Source organism: Lepidochelys olivacea, assembly GCF_965140295.1.
Source record: "Lepidochelys olivacea isolate rLepOli2 genome assembly, chromosome: 10".
NCBI lineage: Eukaryota > Metazoa > Chordata > Testudines > Cheloniidae > Lepidochelys > Lepidochelys olivacea.
Genome location: NC_140420.1, coordinates 71829785 through 71848970, shown reverse-complemented (window position 1 = coordinate 71848970; position 19186 = coordinate 71829785). Strand labels below are relative to the sequence as shown.

Below are 19186 nucleotides of genomic sequence, written 5' to 3'. Positions count from 1 at the left end.
TCTTATTTATCACGGAGACAAGAGCTAACTCAGCACTATGTTGGGGCAAAGCATATCTGAGAGAGCACAAGTGATTGTCTTCATAGGAAGTTGTGGCTACTGGAAACTTTCTCATGTCATGTGTCATTGTGCAAACTCCTTTGCGTTATGCCTTATATCCATTCACAGACACCTCCATAGTAGGAACAGAGGATCTCTTGTTTTCAAATGCCTCCATATCCTCTGTTGTATAAGTTTTCACCTGTGCTTTCTCATGAGTCACATTAGATACCCCTTCTCCTCTTACAGCCTCATAGTACATTGGGGAGGAGTGTTTTTTTTCTTCAGCAGTGGCATGAGCACACAGTTATCACAAGGGGGAGCAAAGGAGAAATGGTGCCTCTGAGACTGTCTTCTTTCCCACAGCGTCTTCTGGAAGCTACTCACTTCCCCTTATCCAATGGCTCTCTCTAGACCATAGAGATTCCCCAGTGTTTAAACCTAGAAGAGCTAAAAGAACATGGATCTAAAGCCAATGCACAGCATCAGGTTTGTGAACAACAAAAGTGTGTTTACCAAGGATTTAATGTATGGATAACACATACATTAAATCCTTGGTAAACACACTGATTGAAACTCTAACAAATAGCTGAATTACAGCTAACCTGTACAAAGACACATAGAGCAGACTTTTTTTTTTATGTTGGAAATTTTTCAGAGGCAAATCTTTCATTGTTTCCGTTGAGTTCCAGCTAGTCCTAGCTAAGGTGGCAAGGACTCTTGCTAAGGAAAGAAGACACAAAGCATTTACAGCAAATCTAGTAGCATGGAGATGCAAGGTAATGAACACCTTTGATCTGAGAAGTGAATTTCATTGAATCTTGGCAAACACACAAAAGCCAGTCTTGGCTTCCCACTCCTTTTATTTGTTATCAGTACTTGAGATCAGCTTAATATTTTACCTTCACCCTTGGCTGCCTAGCATAAGGGACAAAGCCCTTATCTGCAAATGTCATCGGTAGTAGGAGTGGGAGAGAAGAAAGGAAGAAAATAGGGAAGAGGGATGGCATGAAGCAGTCACTGAAGTAAACGGGCTTTAATGGAAAAAAAGAATCAACGTTTCATAATTTAATTAAAGTTTTGCAGCAACCCAAAGGCAGTGAATATGGACTGACAGGCAATAGTGCTAATATTTAAAGATGGATTAAAAGAGCAAAGATTGAAAAGAGGAGACTGAATTCCACTTTCCCACTCCTGTCCCCATGCACAGGCCCTTATTGGTTGGCCATGTGTTGTTTTACACACTCATGGCATAACCATCACTTTGTAACTAACTACCAGGGAGACGCACACTATCCATTGAGAACAATTGTACTGAACAAGGGCTTCTGGATTTTTTTTTAAAGCAGTTGTACTAAATTTAATGAGATAATAATAAGCATTCACCAGGAGGGATGTAAATATGGTGAGCTCAGATAATCCTGAGCTCGGATCTAAGAAAAGCCCTGACTTGTATCAGTGCAACACAGTTTGTGAGTTGCAATCTTGGTGAGAGTGAAACCTTTGCAAGGATGTAAGGATGTTCTGAACTAAAATGAATTCACTGCAGGAGGGTTAGCTCAGAGCTGCATATTTGCACTGAAATATACAAAGTCTGCTCCACCCAATCAAACAGCTTAAGCGATATATCACAAGCAAGGCCCTGTGTACTCTGAGGCACAATGGGACCAGACTCCATGGCAAGAGCTACTAAATTCTGTGGTTTTGTGTTACATTCTCTCCTTGGATTTGGCGAGCCACTCCCATTGATAGAAGTGGTTGGGAGTTTTTCATAGAAATGTTTTTTTTTTCAATAGAAAATGTGATTTCCATTTAATTGAAATATTCTGTAAGAAAAATGTCAATTTTGCAGAATGTTTTCCGACAGAAAAATTGAAACAAAATTAGTGTAGAGGTGGTTTGACATTAATCTCTGCATCTGCTTGAGCCGCTTCTGTGCCTCCTGGAAGTAGTAGTTCAATTGTATCATGCTCCCCTTGTTCTTTATGAGCTGGGCTGCCCTGGTTGGACTTCATCTCCCATGATGCACTGTGGTCATGGGACTCCCTTCACACACCATGGTGGCTTGGCTAGAGGAAGAGACCATGGCAGCTCAGGCAAACACAGATTATTGTTGACACAACCTGAAATGAAAGGTTTCTCTTTGGAGACACTGAAACATTTTGCTTAGTCTGAAAATTTCGAAACCATATATTTCAATATTTTTAAATTCAATTTCTTTTGGAAATGTTTATTCTGTGAAAAGAATTGATATTTTGATTTTCATGTTGATTTGGAATAAAAATAAATGTCAAAAATATTGCTGTTTCCAATGGGATGGAAATTCTATTTTTTTTAATCAGTTCTACTCATTGACTTAATTCAGAGTAGCAGCCGTGTTAGTCTGTATCCGCAAAAAGAAAAGGAGGACTTGTGGCACCTTAGAGACTCATAAGTTTATTTGAGCATAAGCTTTCATGAGCTACAGCTCACTTCATCGGATGCATTTAGTGCAAAATACAGTGGGGAGATTTATATACACAGAGAACATGAAACAATGGGTGTTACCATACACACTGTAAGGAGAGTGATCAGGTAAGGTGAGCTATTACCAGCAGGAGAGCAGGGGGCGGGGGGAACCTTTTGTAGTGATAATCAAGGTGGGCCATTTCCAGCAGTTGACAAGAATGTCTGAGGAACAGCGGGGGGGGGGGTAGGGGGGTGGGAATAGTTTTACTTTGTGTAATGACCCATCCACTCCCAGTCTTTATTCAAGCCTAAGTTAATTGTATCCAGTTTGCAAATTAATTCCAATTCAGCAGTCTCTTGCTGGAGTCTGTTTTTGAAGTTTTTTTGTTGAAGAATTGCAACTTTTAGGTCTGTAATCGAGTGACCAAAGAGATTGAAGTGTTCTCCTACTGGTTTTTGAATGTTATAATTCTTGACGTCTGATTTGTGTCCATTTATTCTTTTACATAGAGACTGTCAAGTTTGGCCAATGTACATGGCAGAGGGGCATTGCTGGCGCATGATGGCATATATCACATTGGTGGATGTGCAGGTGAACGAACCTCTGATAGTGTGGCTGATGTGATTAGGCCCTATGATGGTGTCCCCTGAATAGATATGTGGACACAGTTGGCAATGGCTTTGTTGCAAGGATAGGTTCCTGGGTTAGTGGTTCTGTAGTGTGGTGTGTGGTTGCTAGTGAGTATTTGCTTCAGGTTGGGGGGCTGTCTGTAAGCAAGGACTGGGCTGTCTCCCAAGATCTGTGAGAGTGATGGGTCATCCTTCAGGATAGGTTGTAGATCCTTGATGATGCGTTGGAGAGGTTTTAGTTGGGGAGGCTGAAGGTGATGGCTAGTGGCATTCTGTTATTTTCTTTGTATGGTCCATGGGAGGACATGCCACTCAAGGAAGAATCTGGATCTTATTTCTTCATGGTCATCTGCAAATGGAGTGAGTGCCACCCAGTGCAACTGGTGACTTTTGTACGGTGATATCACTCTTCAGAGGTAGCCTGCTAGCAATACATTAAACACCCAGGGGGCAAATATGGTTGTTACTCTTAGCAGAGTTGCCACTGTCAAAAAAATGAGGAGGGGTGAGGCTTGGGTTAACTTTATGTGAAGGGCCACTAATAAACATTATACTGGATTGCCAAGTTTTGAGCTAGAAGTTTTTCAGCAGCAGTTATCACACCAGCAAATTCTGGCTTCCAGGGTGTTAGCTATTGCAAATGTTTTACAAATTGCAGAATGAGTAGCAAGGGAACTGTGAATTAAAGGGAAAGGGGAATTCAGGTGACAACAACAGCAAAAGTGGAATGGATGTTGTGATGTCACCAGAAACCCCAAGATGGCATCAGAGCCTTGTTTTTCTACATTGTGTGTATATATACATATATATGTGTGTGTGTGTGTATAAAATATAACACGCTCTGTGGATTCTACTATTTCTATTCCCCTTTTCCTCCTGTCAGACTCCCATTGCTTCGGTTCTTCTCCAAAGGCTCTGAATAGACTTTGGAGTCTCTTCCCTCCAAACATTTTCTATAAAGCACTGATGGGGCTGAAGGTGTGTGCAACGCAGCCTAACTGGTTAAAGTCTTGCCTGTGAATTTTGAAATCTCATTGATACACACATGACGGTAGTGTGTTTCTGCATGCTGTGTTGTTAGAGGGCTGGAACATTCGGTGTAGTGGGAGAAATGGTGGAACATGGTATCTCCTGTTAAAGTCAGACGGAGTTGTGTGGCTGAAATTCCATGTGATGTTTAGAATACATACCTTCAAGCACACTCCAGCTCTCGTTTACTAAGCTAACAGTATGTCTTCTACAGTAGATGCAGTTGATTTGAATATGATAGGTCTTATCATGAATCCAGATCTAATGGAGGGCCTAAACTTTATCAATGCATCACAATTTGAGAATTGCAATCTCAGTTAGAGTGAAGCCTTTGTGTAGAGTGAGGATGCTTGGAACTAAAACAAAGTCATTATAAAGGAGATCACTCAGATCTGCATAATTGTACTAAAATATGCAAATTCCCCTCCATGCAATTAAACATCTAGCACAATTTATTAGCCAGTGAAACAGAACCAGAGAGGAAAGTTTGACTGAGCTAAGGTAAAAGTCTCTTTGGTCCAAACCGTGAAGTCCTTACTTAGGTTTTACTCAGCCCTTACAGTGAAGTCAAATTCCCGCTAAAGCCAATTGTTTTTTATAACAGTGATGTATAGCATAAAGATCTTATTGGTTCTTGATATGTGTTTGAGATGGTTGCATTTCTCATGAGTGGAGAAACCATGCATGAGATATTTTGCTCATCCCATGCAGGTGCCTATAGATTTTCAATGGGGCCTGACTGATTTTCCAGTTCCAATGATAATGACTGATGATTGGGCATTCCTATGCCCCAGGTTGGCTATGGAAAACCCACCCTTTATACCTCCATAGACCATGATGGATTCTGTATTTCACATCAGACTTTAGCAATGTTTTAGAGAGTTTAAAAACAGAGTATTAGTCCTGTTTAATATGAGTGCATGTGTAAATCAAAACTGCATTAATTACCTAGAATCTAACTGAGCAGGCCCTGCAGGGAAATGAAATAGATAATTTATTCTTTGCAGAATCCTCTAAAATAAGCTTCTGTGGAGTTTTAGTTCGTTCAAGCCCATCTCTGAAATCTAGATATATATCTATGAATTAGCATCACAAGCCAAGCCTGCCCTAGTATAGGGACTATTCAGAAACAGCAGACATTTTGAAACCACTGAGTTGTTTTGTTAGTTTAATTGGGGTGTGTTTTGTTCTGTGATTCCAGCCACCGGTGCTCCTTGAGTGGGGACGACCTGAATAGACAGTGGCTGGCTCCCAGCTGCCAGTTCCATCCAACCATTTACCACACCAAGGGCCTCCTCTACTACCTGTGCAGTGTTGGCCGGGCTCCGCTGGTGAGTCATTTCCATCTTCCCTTTTATTAATACCCCTGCACTGCTCATTTGTTGCAACCTTCCCCAAAGACTCCTGTTCTGTATAGTTCAGGTCTAAGAGAGAAGGGGTCTGGGGAGATCTGGAAACATTCCAGTGCTACATTACTCTGGAAATGGGGAAGAGCTTGGAGACCTTCACTTCAGGGGATATTTTATTGCCTATCGGCCCTTCTAACCAACAACCCTATGCCCAGTCTGGAGAGCACACTGGTTAGGGGGGAAAGTTTAAGGTTGGGAGAGCTGAAGTTGAGATGTAGTTTCGGGAAGTTCTGTCCCCAAAATCCATGCTATCTGGGAAAGCAGAGCACTGAAGTAATAAATTGCCTGATGAGAGGATGCCAATTTTTATCTACTTGGGATCCCCTAAGTATTTTAGAGGGTTCCTGCAAAGTTTGCTGTGCAGGCAGGCAACTTAGTGCAGCATTTAAAGCAGAGGACAGGGAATCAGGAGATCTTGATCTGATTTCTCAGCGTGCCACTGGCTCCCTGAGTGATGTTGGGCAAGTAACCTCGTCTCTCTGGGCAAAGTATTCTCCTTTGTAAAATGGGGATTACAATGTCCACCTTTCATAAAGCTCTTTGAGTCTTCGGATGAAAAGTGCTAGATCGGTGTGAAGTATTATCCATCATTAGTGTTTTCTTCAGACCGTTCCTGGTGGAGAGGGGAGAGAGTTTGCAAAGATCTCATTGCAGGATCCAGTGCAATAGGGCTGAGCTCAGTTTGGTCTCTCCTTGAGATCTCCAGCCCACATCAGAGCAACTTGAACATGGATGGCAGCACAGTAACCAGCTCGAAAAGGGAATAACTTCTGTGCTTCTCTGTATGGGAAGGGAATCTCCTCTTCTCCCCTTTGGCTCAAAGCCCTCAGCATGAATCTCAGCAAAGAGTGGAGAAACCTCCACCAGACCAGCACTCAGACTAGGCTTGTGATGAGTAAACAAAGTATTTCGGCTCGTGCTCCAACAGCCCCTAGTGGGAAAGGAAAAGATTTATGTGAACATGACAAGTGGAATGCTTGTTTAAAAATATAAATAAACATTAATTAGCCATAAGCATGGCAGCGTGCTCCGGTTTCCAGCTGGGACCATCTGAAAGGCAGCTGAGGAACAGCTGAATACTAAATGTTGCTCACAGAGTAACAAAGTCATGGAATGGGCCATTACGTCATCTTCCACCTGCCTAGTCTGAGATAGGATATTCAGTGTCGTCGGCCACACTGTCATCTTTTACATACCTCATCTGATTTAGTCCCTGTTTCAACACGTCATTTTATCATGTGCGTAATTTTATGCACAAGCTTAAGTCCCGTTGGTTTCATTGCTTTGCTGAATCAGAGCCAAACAGCTCATCCTGTTCCCACTGAACTCAATGATCATTTTTGCCATTCAATTCAATGGGAGCAGGATGTTTCATAGTTAGCAGCTAGCCAGTAGCTTTGGGTCTCTGGAAAGCTCAAAACTCATCTGTTAAGCAGAGACTTAAGCAGCTCTTTCCAAGCCTCGTCTCTAATAAGAGCTATGCAGATGAGTGGAGAAACTCTTGTGTTGACTTTATGGAGGAGAATAGTTCCTGACTTTTCAAGCTGGAGACACACAGTTCCCGCAATTGCACTGCACATGTGTATCCCTGGTTAATCCTCTAACTGGGCATTTGCATATACAATCATGGTAACGGCATGTGCATTTTGGCATGACAAGGAATGCCAGGCCTGAGTGTAAGTGCCTGATTTTCGAAAGCCCCTGGTAGAGATACACTAACGATTGATTTTGTCAGTTCAGTGGCTGAACCGGAATTTTTTTATTGTGCGTCGAACAAAATGTTTCAGGTTTTTAACCTTTTTTTTTTAAAATGCAGTAAAATTTGAAACAAAAAGGTGTTTCACACTGAAAAATCTGAACATTTTGCTTAGAAAATGTCAACACGTTTCTATTATTTCAGATTTCTTTTCAGTTTTAACTGAAGAAGTTTGGTGATTTTGACCTGAATGCACTAAGTGTTTTGGTCGACCTGAATCTGAAAAAAAAAAAAGAAAAAAATGTTAGTCCAAAAAATATTGCCCAGCTCCAGTCTCTGGTTCCTCCTCTCCTGTGGTTCAGGTACTCAAGCTAGTTCATACGTAAGGATTTTGCACTGATTTTTTTAAAGCTTAATACTCCAGTCACCAGCGACTCAAATCCAATTGATGGGTCCCTTGGCCTCTGGGAATAGTCTAATTATTTTGCACTGTGGAATTCCTTTTCTGCACATTTGTCAGTCAAGCCATTTTGGTGAAAATTTGTGTTTTTTACTTTTGTGGGGGAAAAAAAATTCCTTCTCTGCAGGTGGCAAAAACTCATGAGACCGCTGCAGCCCAAAAGGATTCCTGGTCCTCTACGGGGCTGGGATAAGTTTTCACTCTGCCCAGGGTCGCTGACCAGGAGAATGTGGAGAAGGGTCCAAGACCTTGAGGAAAAAGTGCAAAGTGGTTTGAATACCACCAAACGGATCTAATGCAAATTCAAGACGGATCTTCAGGCTGCAAGAGCCCGAGGGATAGGGAGAAACAACCTGATGGGCAGGGCGAGTCACAGGGGTGGAAGATTCCCCTTGTGCGTCATGAGCGGAGTCCAATGGAGGAGGCTAACAGTCTAACAGCAGGCAGAGATGAAAAAAGTCTGCAGTTGTCCTGACAGTGAAACTCCCTGCAACTGGGGGGTTTCCGTCATAGGCCAGAATGCTGGAGCTCCGCTGCTGGAGACATTGACATCTGGGAGAGTTGAAGGACACCCAGCCCCCAGAAGCTTACTTTTGAGTTAGCTCGCAATCATTTTCAGTGGTGTGGTGCTTCAATGGGCTCTCTTAATCTAATCTAAGCTACTTTCTCATTCTCATTCCCTCTTATTCAAATATATTTTATCTATCTATCCTTTCTTCTTCTCTCTAATCTGTGTCTTTATCCTGTGCTTATCAATGTGGTATCTAGGTCCTGAGATTGGGCCCATACACATTGCAAGTTGTCAGTATTCTTGAGTTTAGGAGAAGCTATTAATTCCATCTTCTCTCTTGCTCTCAGCCTGAAGTACATGAGAAACGGATTTTTCTCTGAATTTAAAGAGCACATTGATTTAAGTTTACACACATTCAAAAATACCTTCCCCTACTCTGAAAGTAAGCTATGGAGCCAAGTTAGTTGATAGCCAAATGGTTTTTCTATGAAGTGATTTGGTCCCATTTATGCTGGTGATGTGCGAACAGTTTCTTCAAAGCAGGGCATGACATCTTGAAGGAGAAAGGGACAGAGCTTTAAAGCTAATAGTCTTTCAGATCAGGCCAGTTTAATTGCAACTGCTTTTCCGGTAGAAAACGGTATGCTAACTGTGACTTTCTCTTCCATCTTCAGCTAGGAGAATCTCACTAGAACAAAGAGCAACCTGGTGTGTGTCTTCTCTGCCCTCTACTGTATGGAATTAGAATAACACAGCTGTGTGTCAAAAGCCATCTATTGCTAACAGCAATGGGAGGCTTTACGTTAGCTCAGTGGCATGGCCCTGTGGTTTTGAAGCAACAGGATCCACATTGTGTCCATTCTGTCACTGTGAAGTTCAAGTGGCCCCTTGTGTTCAGCATACAGACAGCTGTGGCATCCAAACTGGGCATGAATTTACTACACTATTTTGTATTTTAAGTGATTAGAACCTTCAAACCGAAAGGATCTCAAAGCACTTTAGAACCTATAAACACACAAGTCCCACTGGAATGCAACCCCTTCTCAGGAGGAGATTGGCAAACAGATGGAAGAACAAATCTGTAACAAGGAAGCCAAGGCAAATGCCATCTCTAAGGAAAAGTCCCTCTGGATTTTAATGTCCATGCAGTGGGGATAGGACGTTGGCATTTAAGTCTCATGTGAATGACCCCTTACTAATTTGATTTAGGATTGAATCAACCCGAGAGGGTGTTCAACCAAAAAATCTAGGTATTGAATTCCTGGGGCTCACACTACTAAACCAGCCCCTTCAGCTATACAGTTATCACAAGGTCCCTCAGTAGCCCACTTTATTTTAAGTGCTCTCCTACAGCATATCTGAACCCCTTATGCCTAACAATCTGTCCCAACTTGTATTTAGCTCAGACACTCTGGTTACCTTCCCCAGACCTAAAGAAATGCTCTGTGCATTCAAAAGCTTGTCCCTTCCCCCAATAGAAGTGAGTTCAATAAAAGCTATTACCTCACCCACCTTGTCTCTCTTTAATTTTCTCAATATTTTTCATTTTTGACACAATTGCTTATTTAACATTTCTGGTTTTAATTTTCCTTAATTTTGTTTTAAACATTGACAATTTTCATTGGTCCTCTAATCTCAAGGCAGGGGGATTTCAACATCAAAACCAAAATTTGGGAGATAGAAAAAAATTCACTTTTGAAAATGCCGATCTTTGAAAATATTTACAAAAGAATTGTAAAAAAAAAAAAAAAATCCTGTGGAAAATTTTGAAGAACACCAAAGAATCGGCCCCTTTTGAAAAAAGCCATCTGTGTAACTGTTGTGAAACTTGGTTTCTGTGTTCTGACCAGCTGTCCTGTGCTGTCAGCTGACTCTCCCTATGAGTCTACTGCCAGAGACCTGAATGGGAGAGTGCCCAGGGTGGGTGTGCTGGGATGAAGGTGGGGCCATGAGAAAGGGTCGGCGGGAGGCAGAGATACTGCAGTGCTTTGGCTCCCTTCTGAGCCCCGGAAGAAATTACAGATGAGTAAGACATAACTCTTCCCTCACCCTCTAGCCCTGCTGCTTCATGGCTCCTACCACCAAATGTCCTAAAGCCACAATCTGAGCCTTTATCATTCTTAGAAGCCACTGGGCACTGCTTGAAATTGATTGAAATGCAGTATTGCCACCCCAAGTGCAATGAGTCTAGCCCCCGCAACCATGATAATATTTAGTGATTGTCTTTTTATTTGCCTTCTGGTGTCACATTTTCAAGATTTTCTCTGGGGCCACGAGGGCTAGAAACTTTTATTTTTCTCTCTCTCTCTCTTTCTTTTTTTAATGAAAGCTGAGAGTCACAGGGAATAAATTGACTCTGGCAGCCAGGGTTGTAATAAAAATATGGTGAGACTTGTGATAAAAGTGTGAGAGTTGGCAAAAGTGAGTATACTGCCAATTCTTACCTTGGACTTGGATAATTTCTTGAGGGGTGAGAAGGGTGGCACGTCTTGGAGTCTGATTGTGCTGCATGAGTTATACTGTCCTGGCTAGAGAAGAGGCTGGTTGCCTCTTACTCCCATGGTCATTCTCTGTCCGCTCTTAGATGCCTCAGTTAGAGCTCTGCTATCAGGCTACAGAGTACAGCACCTGGCTTCTTTTTTGGCTGAACCATGAAAGAGACCCCTGTGATAGAAAAGGTCGGACTGTCAGGGGGTGATAGGGAAGTGTTGTAAAGTCACAGGAACCTGGGCGGAAAAAAATACCCATGGAAATCACACGATGAAGTGAGTTTAATCAAAATGAAAACAAGTTTTCAATGCCTTCTGTACAACTTTCAAATGGAACTGCTCATAAATAGCTACAGTGGTACTGACCCTACTGCCGTTGGAAGCTAATGGAAACTAAAGGGGATAAGGCTCTGTGGGCAGTTACTGCAGACAGTCCCACAGCAATTAGTGTAGATGATAGTCTTGCATTGATGCAGGTGGGCAGGAATGGATCACCTAGCAGGCCCATTTCAGTCCTACCAGTTAGGATTCATCTGTGGGATTCTCTAAATGCAGAATTATAGAGCTATCACCGCTCAGCAATGTTGTTGTCTGACTAGCTGAATATCCCTTAGTGCTTTCTAATATGTAAAATAATATTATGAGAAGATAACGTATGTGCCTTTTGCATGTTAGTAATATGTGAAATTGGCAGGTAATTGATATCCAATTGAGCTTGGAGTTCTGCTTCAAAATAGGATGGAAACTATAAAATCCTCTTTGATATTCATAGGAATAAATTCCATGTAGTACCTGTGGTTAACCTAAACTATGGCTGGATGTTGCTGATAGCTTAGATGAAACACTAGCTGGAAAAGTGTCTCTCTGTTATTAAAGGAAGTAGTAAATGCAGCCATTTGGATGGGGCCATTTTAGGGTAATTGAAAACATCGCAGATGGAGTTACTTCTCAGTGTATGGGTTACATATAGCTCTGCAAAATATGTGCGCAACCTGAGCGGGCTGCATGTCCAGGGTCTGTGCAAAACTGGGTTTGTTTAATTGGAAACGCTGCTGTTTGTGGATCGGCATCCTATTTCACAGCAGTTACAGTCCTCCCCTTGCCTTCATCAATTAGTGAGAATGGTGTAAATAATGCAGTGTACTCACTGCTGGGAAGCAAGCTGATCTCCATGTGTCAGGAATGCGAGCACAACACTCTGGGGACAGGCAAGCGTAGGTGCAAGCGGTGGAGTTCTGCAGGCGGCAGAATCAGGGAATGGACAGGACATGGGCGAGCTTTGGATAACAGACCACCCGTGTAAGTTGTTACTTGGGACGCTACATTTAATTAGCCAGATAATTAGGGGCTGGTTGAGGGCAGCTGTGTGTGGTTCATGCATATTTACATATTAACCCACCACTCCCAATGTGTGCAAGGCTGGGCTACTTTAAGGGGCTGTCAGAGGATAGCTGGCCCTTTGAAGGGGTCAGGGGCCTACCTCTGACAGGCTTCACAAGGGAGAATGGGGCAATTCCAGGTTCACCTGGGATTGGTTAACTCATTGAGTTACTGAGAGGCAGTTAATTAGGGAGGGAAGCACCTGGCCAAGATAAAAGGAAGCTGCTCCTGGGGTGTCTAGCTAGGGGAACAGAGACTCCTGGGGGAGAGAATAGTTCCCAAGATGTAAGAAGAGAGGGTTCCTATGGTAAAGGCTTCTCATGGGGAAGGTGGTGAGGGGGTTCACCAGCAAAGGAAACCAAGGAAGAATGCTCCTGGGTAGGAGCATTTCCAGAAGGCAGGGACCATGAATGCTGAGTCTCAGAGAAACCTGGCTCCCATGAAAGAATTCACCAAGCAACAGCGGAAGCTCTAGGAAAAAAAGGAATGATATGCTGTCCTGAGGAAGGATTGTCATGGTTTGGTCTCTGTGGGTACTTTGGCCCGAAAGGAGAGACCCTTCCCCAGCTAGTCACAATAAGTCCCTGGCTCCAGAGAAGTGTCCTGGCTCATGAAGTCCTCACTGTTAAGGGACCTTGGGCATAACTGAGGTTGACACACTAAGGCTGACTCAGCCGCTTCTCCCTCCAGCTACAGAGAGATACAGACTCTTTGTGTGATGTTCTGCCTTTGGAGTTGAATAAACTAGACCCCTGAAGGGATGCTGTTCAATATACAAGCCTCATTGGACTTATTAAAATCCTCACTCTCAGAAACTGAGGCAGAGATGGAATAGCAAGTGCTGTACCAGACTGCTAGGGGGAGGACCCCCATTCAGGGGCCTATGAGAATTAGGTCCCCAAGTCCTACTGAACTAGTCTCCTTTGAAAATCTCAGTCATACTGTGTATAAAAATTGTTCATGCTTTCTTTGTATCCTCATTGCCTGCCCTTTGTAGGCTGCATTTTGCCATAGGGCTCAATCCTGCGAGGCGCTGAATACTCTGGCTCTGATGCAGCAAAGCCCTTAAACATGTGAGTAGTTCCATGTCTCCCTATTGTTTAGCACAATGGAGTTGAGTAATGGCTGGGTCCCCTGGACACCACTTTATGAGAAATAGTAACAAAGTCGTCTAGTGCTGGACACTGTTCCTCCTTCCAATGTTGGAGGTCTGGCTGAGGGTGACATGGGTTCGGTGGCCTGGTTGACATAGCAGGGACAGCTGCATAAAACTCTAGTGAGGATAGACGTTAACATTGTGTCTTCGTTTGCCATACTGTTAAATCCTGGCTCCTCACTGGCTGAAAACATACCTGTGATGAGACATAACAGCAGGTGCACAACTACTTCCACCCTGATAGTAGTGTGCTCGGGTGTTCCATGCATGATCTGCATTATAAACTGGGGAAATGCTTCTCTCACTTAATTCCGTGCTATTGCACCTGTGTGCACCAGGTGTCAGCAGTACTGCTGTTTCATTATGGATCTGAGAATATGCTCCTAGACTGGCATGTCCAGGACATGCCAACTTTCTTAGGGCTTGTCTTCTCTGGGAACTTGCATTGGAAAAATCCACCCCCCTGCCCCTCAGACAGACATGGTTATGAAACAGAACCAACTAATTACAGTAGTAATAATTCATTCCAGTAGAGCCAAGCAATCCTAATCAAGGATGGGGGTCCTATTAAGCTAGGTGCTGTACAGACATGTAACAAGACAGTCTGTGCCCCAGAGAGCTTACAATCTAGGTGTTAAACAGGAGCCAGCAATTGGATGTTGGTGAGGGTTAGGTTACAGTAAAATAGTTTACCTGAAAATCAGAAGTTGCAGTTTGCTGCTTAACTAATCAGTGCCCGAGGTAGCAATCTGTAAGCTTTGTTGCAGAACTTGCTGTTAAGGAGAGATTGAAAGAGGATAAGGTGGTGAGTTTATGAAGTTTGATGTGTGGTTTTTCATGCATGGGAGGAAGTGCGGAGGTGGTGATGAGAGAAGCAGACGTGGGCAGTCGAAGCTGGACTGGCTGGCATCGCTGACAAACCTAGTGTGCAAATAATTGCATCCTGAATGGCTGCAGTTAAATTCAGTAAAACTTAATTGTCTTTAACGGGCCAAAGGTAAATAAATGATCAGGCAGATAAATATACTGGGTGAAATCTTGGACCTTTGAAGTCACTGGCAAAACATCACCCACTGTGATTGCACCCACTGCTTATTTCTTCCTCCATCTTCCTTCTTCTGTCTGACTGCCTGTCTAGTCTGAAGTTTCTCTTTTAGTGGTATCTGGATGCTCCTCTTTGCTTTCCAATTGGCTTATCAAAAGTGAATAAAACTTTGCTGGAGCACTATCTTCTTCTGACCATTTTGAATGATGGCTTAAAAAGAACAATTGCTCTTCTTTTGAAATTCCTTTCCTTACTGGATTTTCCAGTATTTCTGATGAAGACATGGAGAATATATATAACAGCAATGCATATCTCACTGAGCATCATGATTGATTCTCCGGGCCTGGGTCAGTATTTACCTCGTAGGTCAATAAATCCTGATTTTCATTTGTAGAAGACTTGATATGTGCTTATAAAGACCATCTAAAATTCCACGGAAAGTGGGAATATGCTGAGCGCCTAGCTACCTGAAGACTGATGCTGAAGAGATTGATTGATTAGACTATGTAAAATAGGTCACTTACTGTGCTTTGGTTTATAGGGATATGTACAATATCCTAACAATATGCAATAACTACTAGTGTAATAGCATGGTTGTATTTTTCTGCAGATTACATAGTAAAGACTTTGAACTTAGAGAAACCAAGATTAATTGCCTGGTAAGGTGCAGGTTTTAGACCTCCAGAGGATAATGCTGAAGTTTAGAAGTAGAAGGAATTTGACAAACTGCCCTTTGATTGCATCATAAGATGCACGTATGATCCTGAGCTGCCATGGAATCATTACAGTGATGGGACACAGTTCCTCGTGTTTCAAACAAAACAACATAACCTCCCTCTCTTCTCTGAACCTCCAGAATCAGGTGGACTGGCAGAGCCTAGGAAGGCTGATCACAATTGATCAACAGCATATGGTGTTCATTATGGGCATGCCCCATAGCCCAAGAGCCTCTGAGGAGCTCTAAAGAAAGGGTGGTTCTTTAGCAACTGGTCAACTCACTACTGTCACACATTGCCATTGGAAGGGCTAGAATCCTTCCTGTTTTATGGTCAGTGTTGTTCCTTTTTCTGATCTCCAGGTATTCTGCGACTATCACGGCCACTCCCAGAAGAAGAACGTGTTCCTCTATGGCTGCAGCATCAAGGAAACCTTGTGGCAGGCAGGCTGCACTGTCAACACAGCAGTTGTCACAGAAGATGTTGGCTACAGGGTGAGACTTTACATTACAGTACACACCTACTGTGCACTCGTGCACGCACACACAATTGACCTGTAAGATCATACTCAGAGTCGTTATGGTTTGCTGTCAAACTATATCTAGTGAGATCCCAAGGGGGCTGGCCTACGTCTGGTTTGATTTAGTATTTTCATTAATGATTTGGATAATGGCGTGGAGAATATGCTTATATAATTTGCAGTTGACATCAAACTGGGAATGGTTGCTAGAAATTTTGGGGACAGGATTTTGAATTCAAAATGATGTTTGGAAAATAGTCTGAAATCAACAAGGTGAAATTCAGTAAAGACAGGTGCAAAGTAAGAAGGAAAAATCAAATGCATAGCTACAGAATGGGGAATAACTGGCTGAATAACTGGGGAGTAGTACTTCTGAAAAAGATCTGGGGGTTATAGTGGATCACAAATTGAATGAGTCAACTGTGCTGCAGTTGCAAAAAAGGCCAGTATCATTCTGGGGTGTATTAACAGGAATGTTGTATGTAAGACACAAGAGGGAATTGTCTTGCTCTATTCAGCACTGGTGAGGCCTCAGGTGGAGTACTGTGTCCAGTTCTGGGCATGACACTTTAAGAAAGATGCAGACAAATTGGAGAGTCCAGAGGAAAGCAACAAAAATGATAAATCTGATCTCTGAGGGAAGGTTAAAAACCTGGGCATAATTAGTCTTGAAAAAAGACTGAGGGGAGACCTAAAAACAGTCTTCAAATATGTTAAGAGCTGTTATAAAGAGGATGGTGTTATATTGCTCTCCATGTCTACTGAAAGTAGGGCAAGAAATCATGTGTTTAATCTGCAGCAAGAGCGATTTAGATTAGATATTAGGAAAATCTTTCTAACTATAAGGGTAGTTAAGGTCTGGAATAGGCTTCCAAGGGAGATTGTGGAATCTTCATCATTGGAGGTTTTTTCAGAACAGTTGGATAAACACCTGTCAGGGCTGGTCTAGGTGTCCTTGGTCTCACTTCAGTGCAGGGGGCTGCAAGAGGTGATAGCTTGAAGTCCCTTCCAGTCTTGCATTTCTATGATTAGGGATGGGCCCAATCTATGAAGTTTGGAGCTGGGTGTGAACTTCCCCAGAGTCCAGAGGAATGCATTCCTGGGAGGCTGGACCCATCTCTAAAATCTATATGCACTGAATATTAGCAGAAGTATCATCTTAATGAACATGCCCCCTAATCAATGGCCACAAACACTTGCCTACCTGGGCAGCTACCTTTTTGTGTGAGTAAACCACACACATGCATAACATCATTCATTTAACCCTTTATGTACCATATAATAACACTGGTAAAAGGCCACAGGTCATCTTGCCCTGTTGAATTCAATTGCTTTATTGTTAAAAGCACCATGTCAAAATAAAAATCAAGAGTCTGATTCACCCCTATGCTACTTCAGTTTTACCTCAGCATGGCTTCATTGAAACCATGGAGTTACACATGTGTCAAACTGGAGTGATGTAGCATTGGACTTGACCCTGTATTTTTAAATATTATAACAGGAATCAGCAACCTTTGGCATGCGGCCCGTCAGAGAAATCCGTTGGTGGGCTGGGATGGTTTGTTTACCTGCAACGTCCACAGGTTCGGCCGATTGCAGCTCCCACTGGTAGCGGTTTGCTGTTCCAGGCCAATGGGGGCTGTGGGAAGTGGCGGCCAGCACATCCCTTGGCCTGCGCCACTTCCCGCAGCTCCCATTGGCCTGGAACGCAGCCAGTGGGAGCTGCAATTGGCCGAACCTACGGACACTGCAGGTAAACAATCCGTCCCAGCCTGCCAGCGGATTTCCCTGATGGGCCGCGTGCCAAACGTTGCCGATCCCTGTACTATAATGTTTAGTGTAGAGAGCACCCCCATGAGTAGATGGTGCTATAGCTTTATCTTAGTATTAAGTGTGTGTTTCGTTGTTCTGACCCGAGGTTTTAACAGGATGTTCAGTCCTGCCTATGTGTGCTGGACTTGTTACTTGCAGTGTCCCAATAAATCTGATTCGGTAAGTGAATATTAAAATACAGTTCCCTTCAGTGTTTTTCCTGTGACAGGATTCTTAAAATAGAACCCATTGGAAACTCCTATTCTCTTTAACAGACCATTTGTTTCCCATTTGTAGTCCATTCCTGTTAGAAAGTGAAACTAGACTAGATTATTTTTGCTCTGTGTTTAGTTAGCCTCGCTGTCTGGTTCTCAGGCACCAGCATCTGATGGCTGTTGGTTTGTAGTTTTTGACAGTTCAAGGGAATGAGTAATATTTAAAAATTCCCCGTTTTCAATGAAACTTTTTAAAAGTGTCTTGAAAATAATTCTGTTTGTATTAGGGAAGGAGAGTTGTCTAGTGGTTAAAATAGGAGACTGGTACACAGATCTAATGGGTTCTAGTCCCAGCTCTGCCAGATTTGTGTGACTTTGGGCAAGTCCCTTCACCTCTCTGTCTGTTTCCCCATCTGAAATGAAATTATCTCTAATTATAGTTTTAAAAATTAATTTTTACAAAACCTAAATTGTAGTCCAAAAGTGGTTTAAGAGGCATAGGCTAGTGAGATCTGGCATAGAAGAGGTTATAATGTTCTTGTATAGCTCTGCACTGTTGTATGACTTGTACCTCTCCAGGACAATCTGCAACTCCCTCCCTTCCTTTAGGATACCACATCTTCCTCATTTATCTTCAGGCATCATCCAAGGAGTATACTTTCCCAGAAGGAAAGTGCTCCAGCACTCCTTGCAAGATCTTCGTTAGCCAAATCTCCCTGTTTCACAAGTGGAGGAGAGAGAACGCTCATAGTCAGCACCACTTTTGAAGCTGGGTTCTGTTTGGATTTCAGAAGCTTGAGAAGCCGGGGGAGAATCAACAGATATACAAACAGAATTCAAACATTTCCTTCAGGCATCCAGAGTGTGTCCAGAATCTGCAATTAATGAATCCAGAGCTAGCCTCCACTGCATCCAAGAACGTGCTGCAGAGGCATTCTCCAGCCCACAGCTTGCATGTCTGTTCCCCAGATGATAGGTCTTCATAACTCCCTTAGATGGTACCATACAGGAAGTTATTCTGCTAAATCAGAGAGATTGGCATGTGGCTGCAGGATAAGGCATTGAGGTTTGGCTTTTCAAAGCAGAGTAAGTGAGTTAGGTGCCCAAATCCCATTAAAAGACAGTGGGATTTGGATGCCTAATTCACTTAAGGCTTCACTGATGGGTGTGTCTATACAGCAAGCAGGATCCCATGGCAGCGAGTATCAGAGCCTGGGTCTGTGAGCCTGAGTCTGGGTAGGTGGTGATGGTTGGTGGTAGTTGTATGTACAGAATTAATGTTAATGAGGAGATCATCTAAACAGTTAGGCCAAAAGTTTGTGGTTTCTCTAAACATGTTTCAGAAAACCTAAGAAGTCTTTTTTTCCCCTGCCAGTTAAGCCAAATATTCCCCTACTCAGTGTTGTGAACCCAAGCCTAATAAGACTGAGCTATAATAGTTCAGAATCAGACAGTAAAACTGACTTCTAAACGAAGTGAAATGGACTGTTAAGATTTCACCACCCAAACTGAACAGAATGAAAAGTAAATGGTGGCATCAATGGAGAGGGTCCCCTTTGTAGGAATCTGATCAATTCAACAGTTTAAGGTGGTGACAGTTATACAGGCAAAGAAAATGTGCCCTTTATTTT

At 42.8% G+C, this 19186-nt stretch overlaps 1 protein-coding gene across 1 annotated transcript in view; it reads left to right on the top strand.

Moving 5' to 3' along the window:
- Positions 1 to 19186, top strand: part of AGBL1 (AGBL carboxypeptidase 1) — a 377284-nt gene that overhangs the window by 201496 nt on the left and 156602 nt on the right. The window contains exons 21-22 of the mRNA XM_084641264.1: positions 5348 to 5477; positions 15371 to 15502. Of these exons, the coding sequence (XP_084497390.1) occupies positions 5348 to 5477; positions 15371 to 15502 (262 nt within the window). The remainder of the gene's footprint in view (positions 1 to 5347; positions 5478 to 15370; positions 15503 to 19186) is intronic.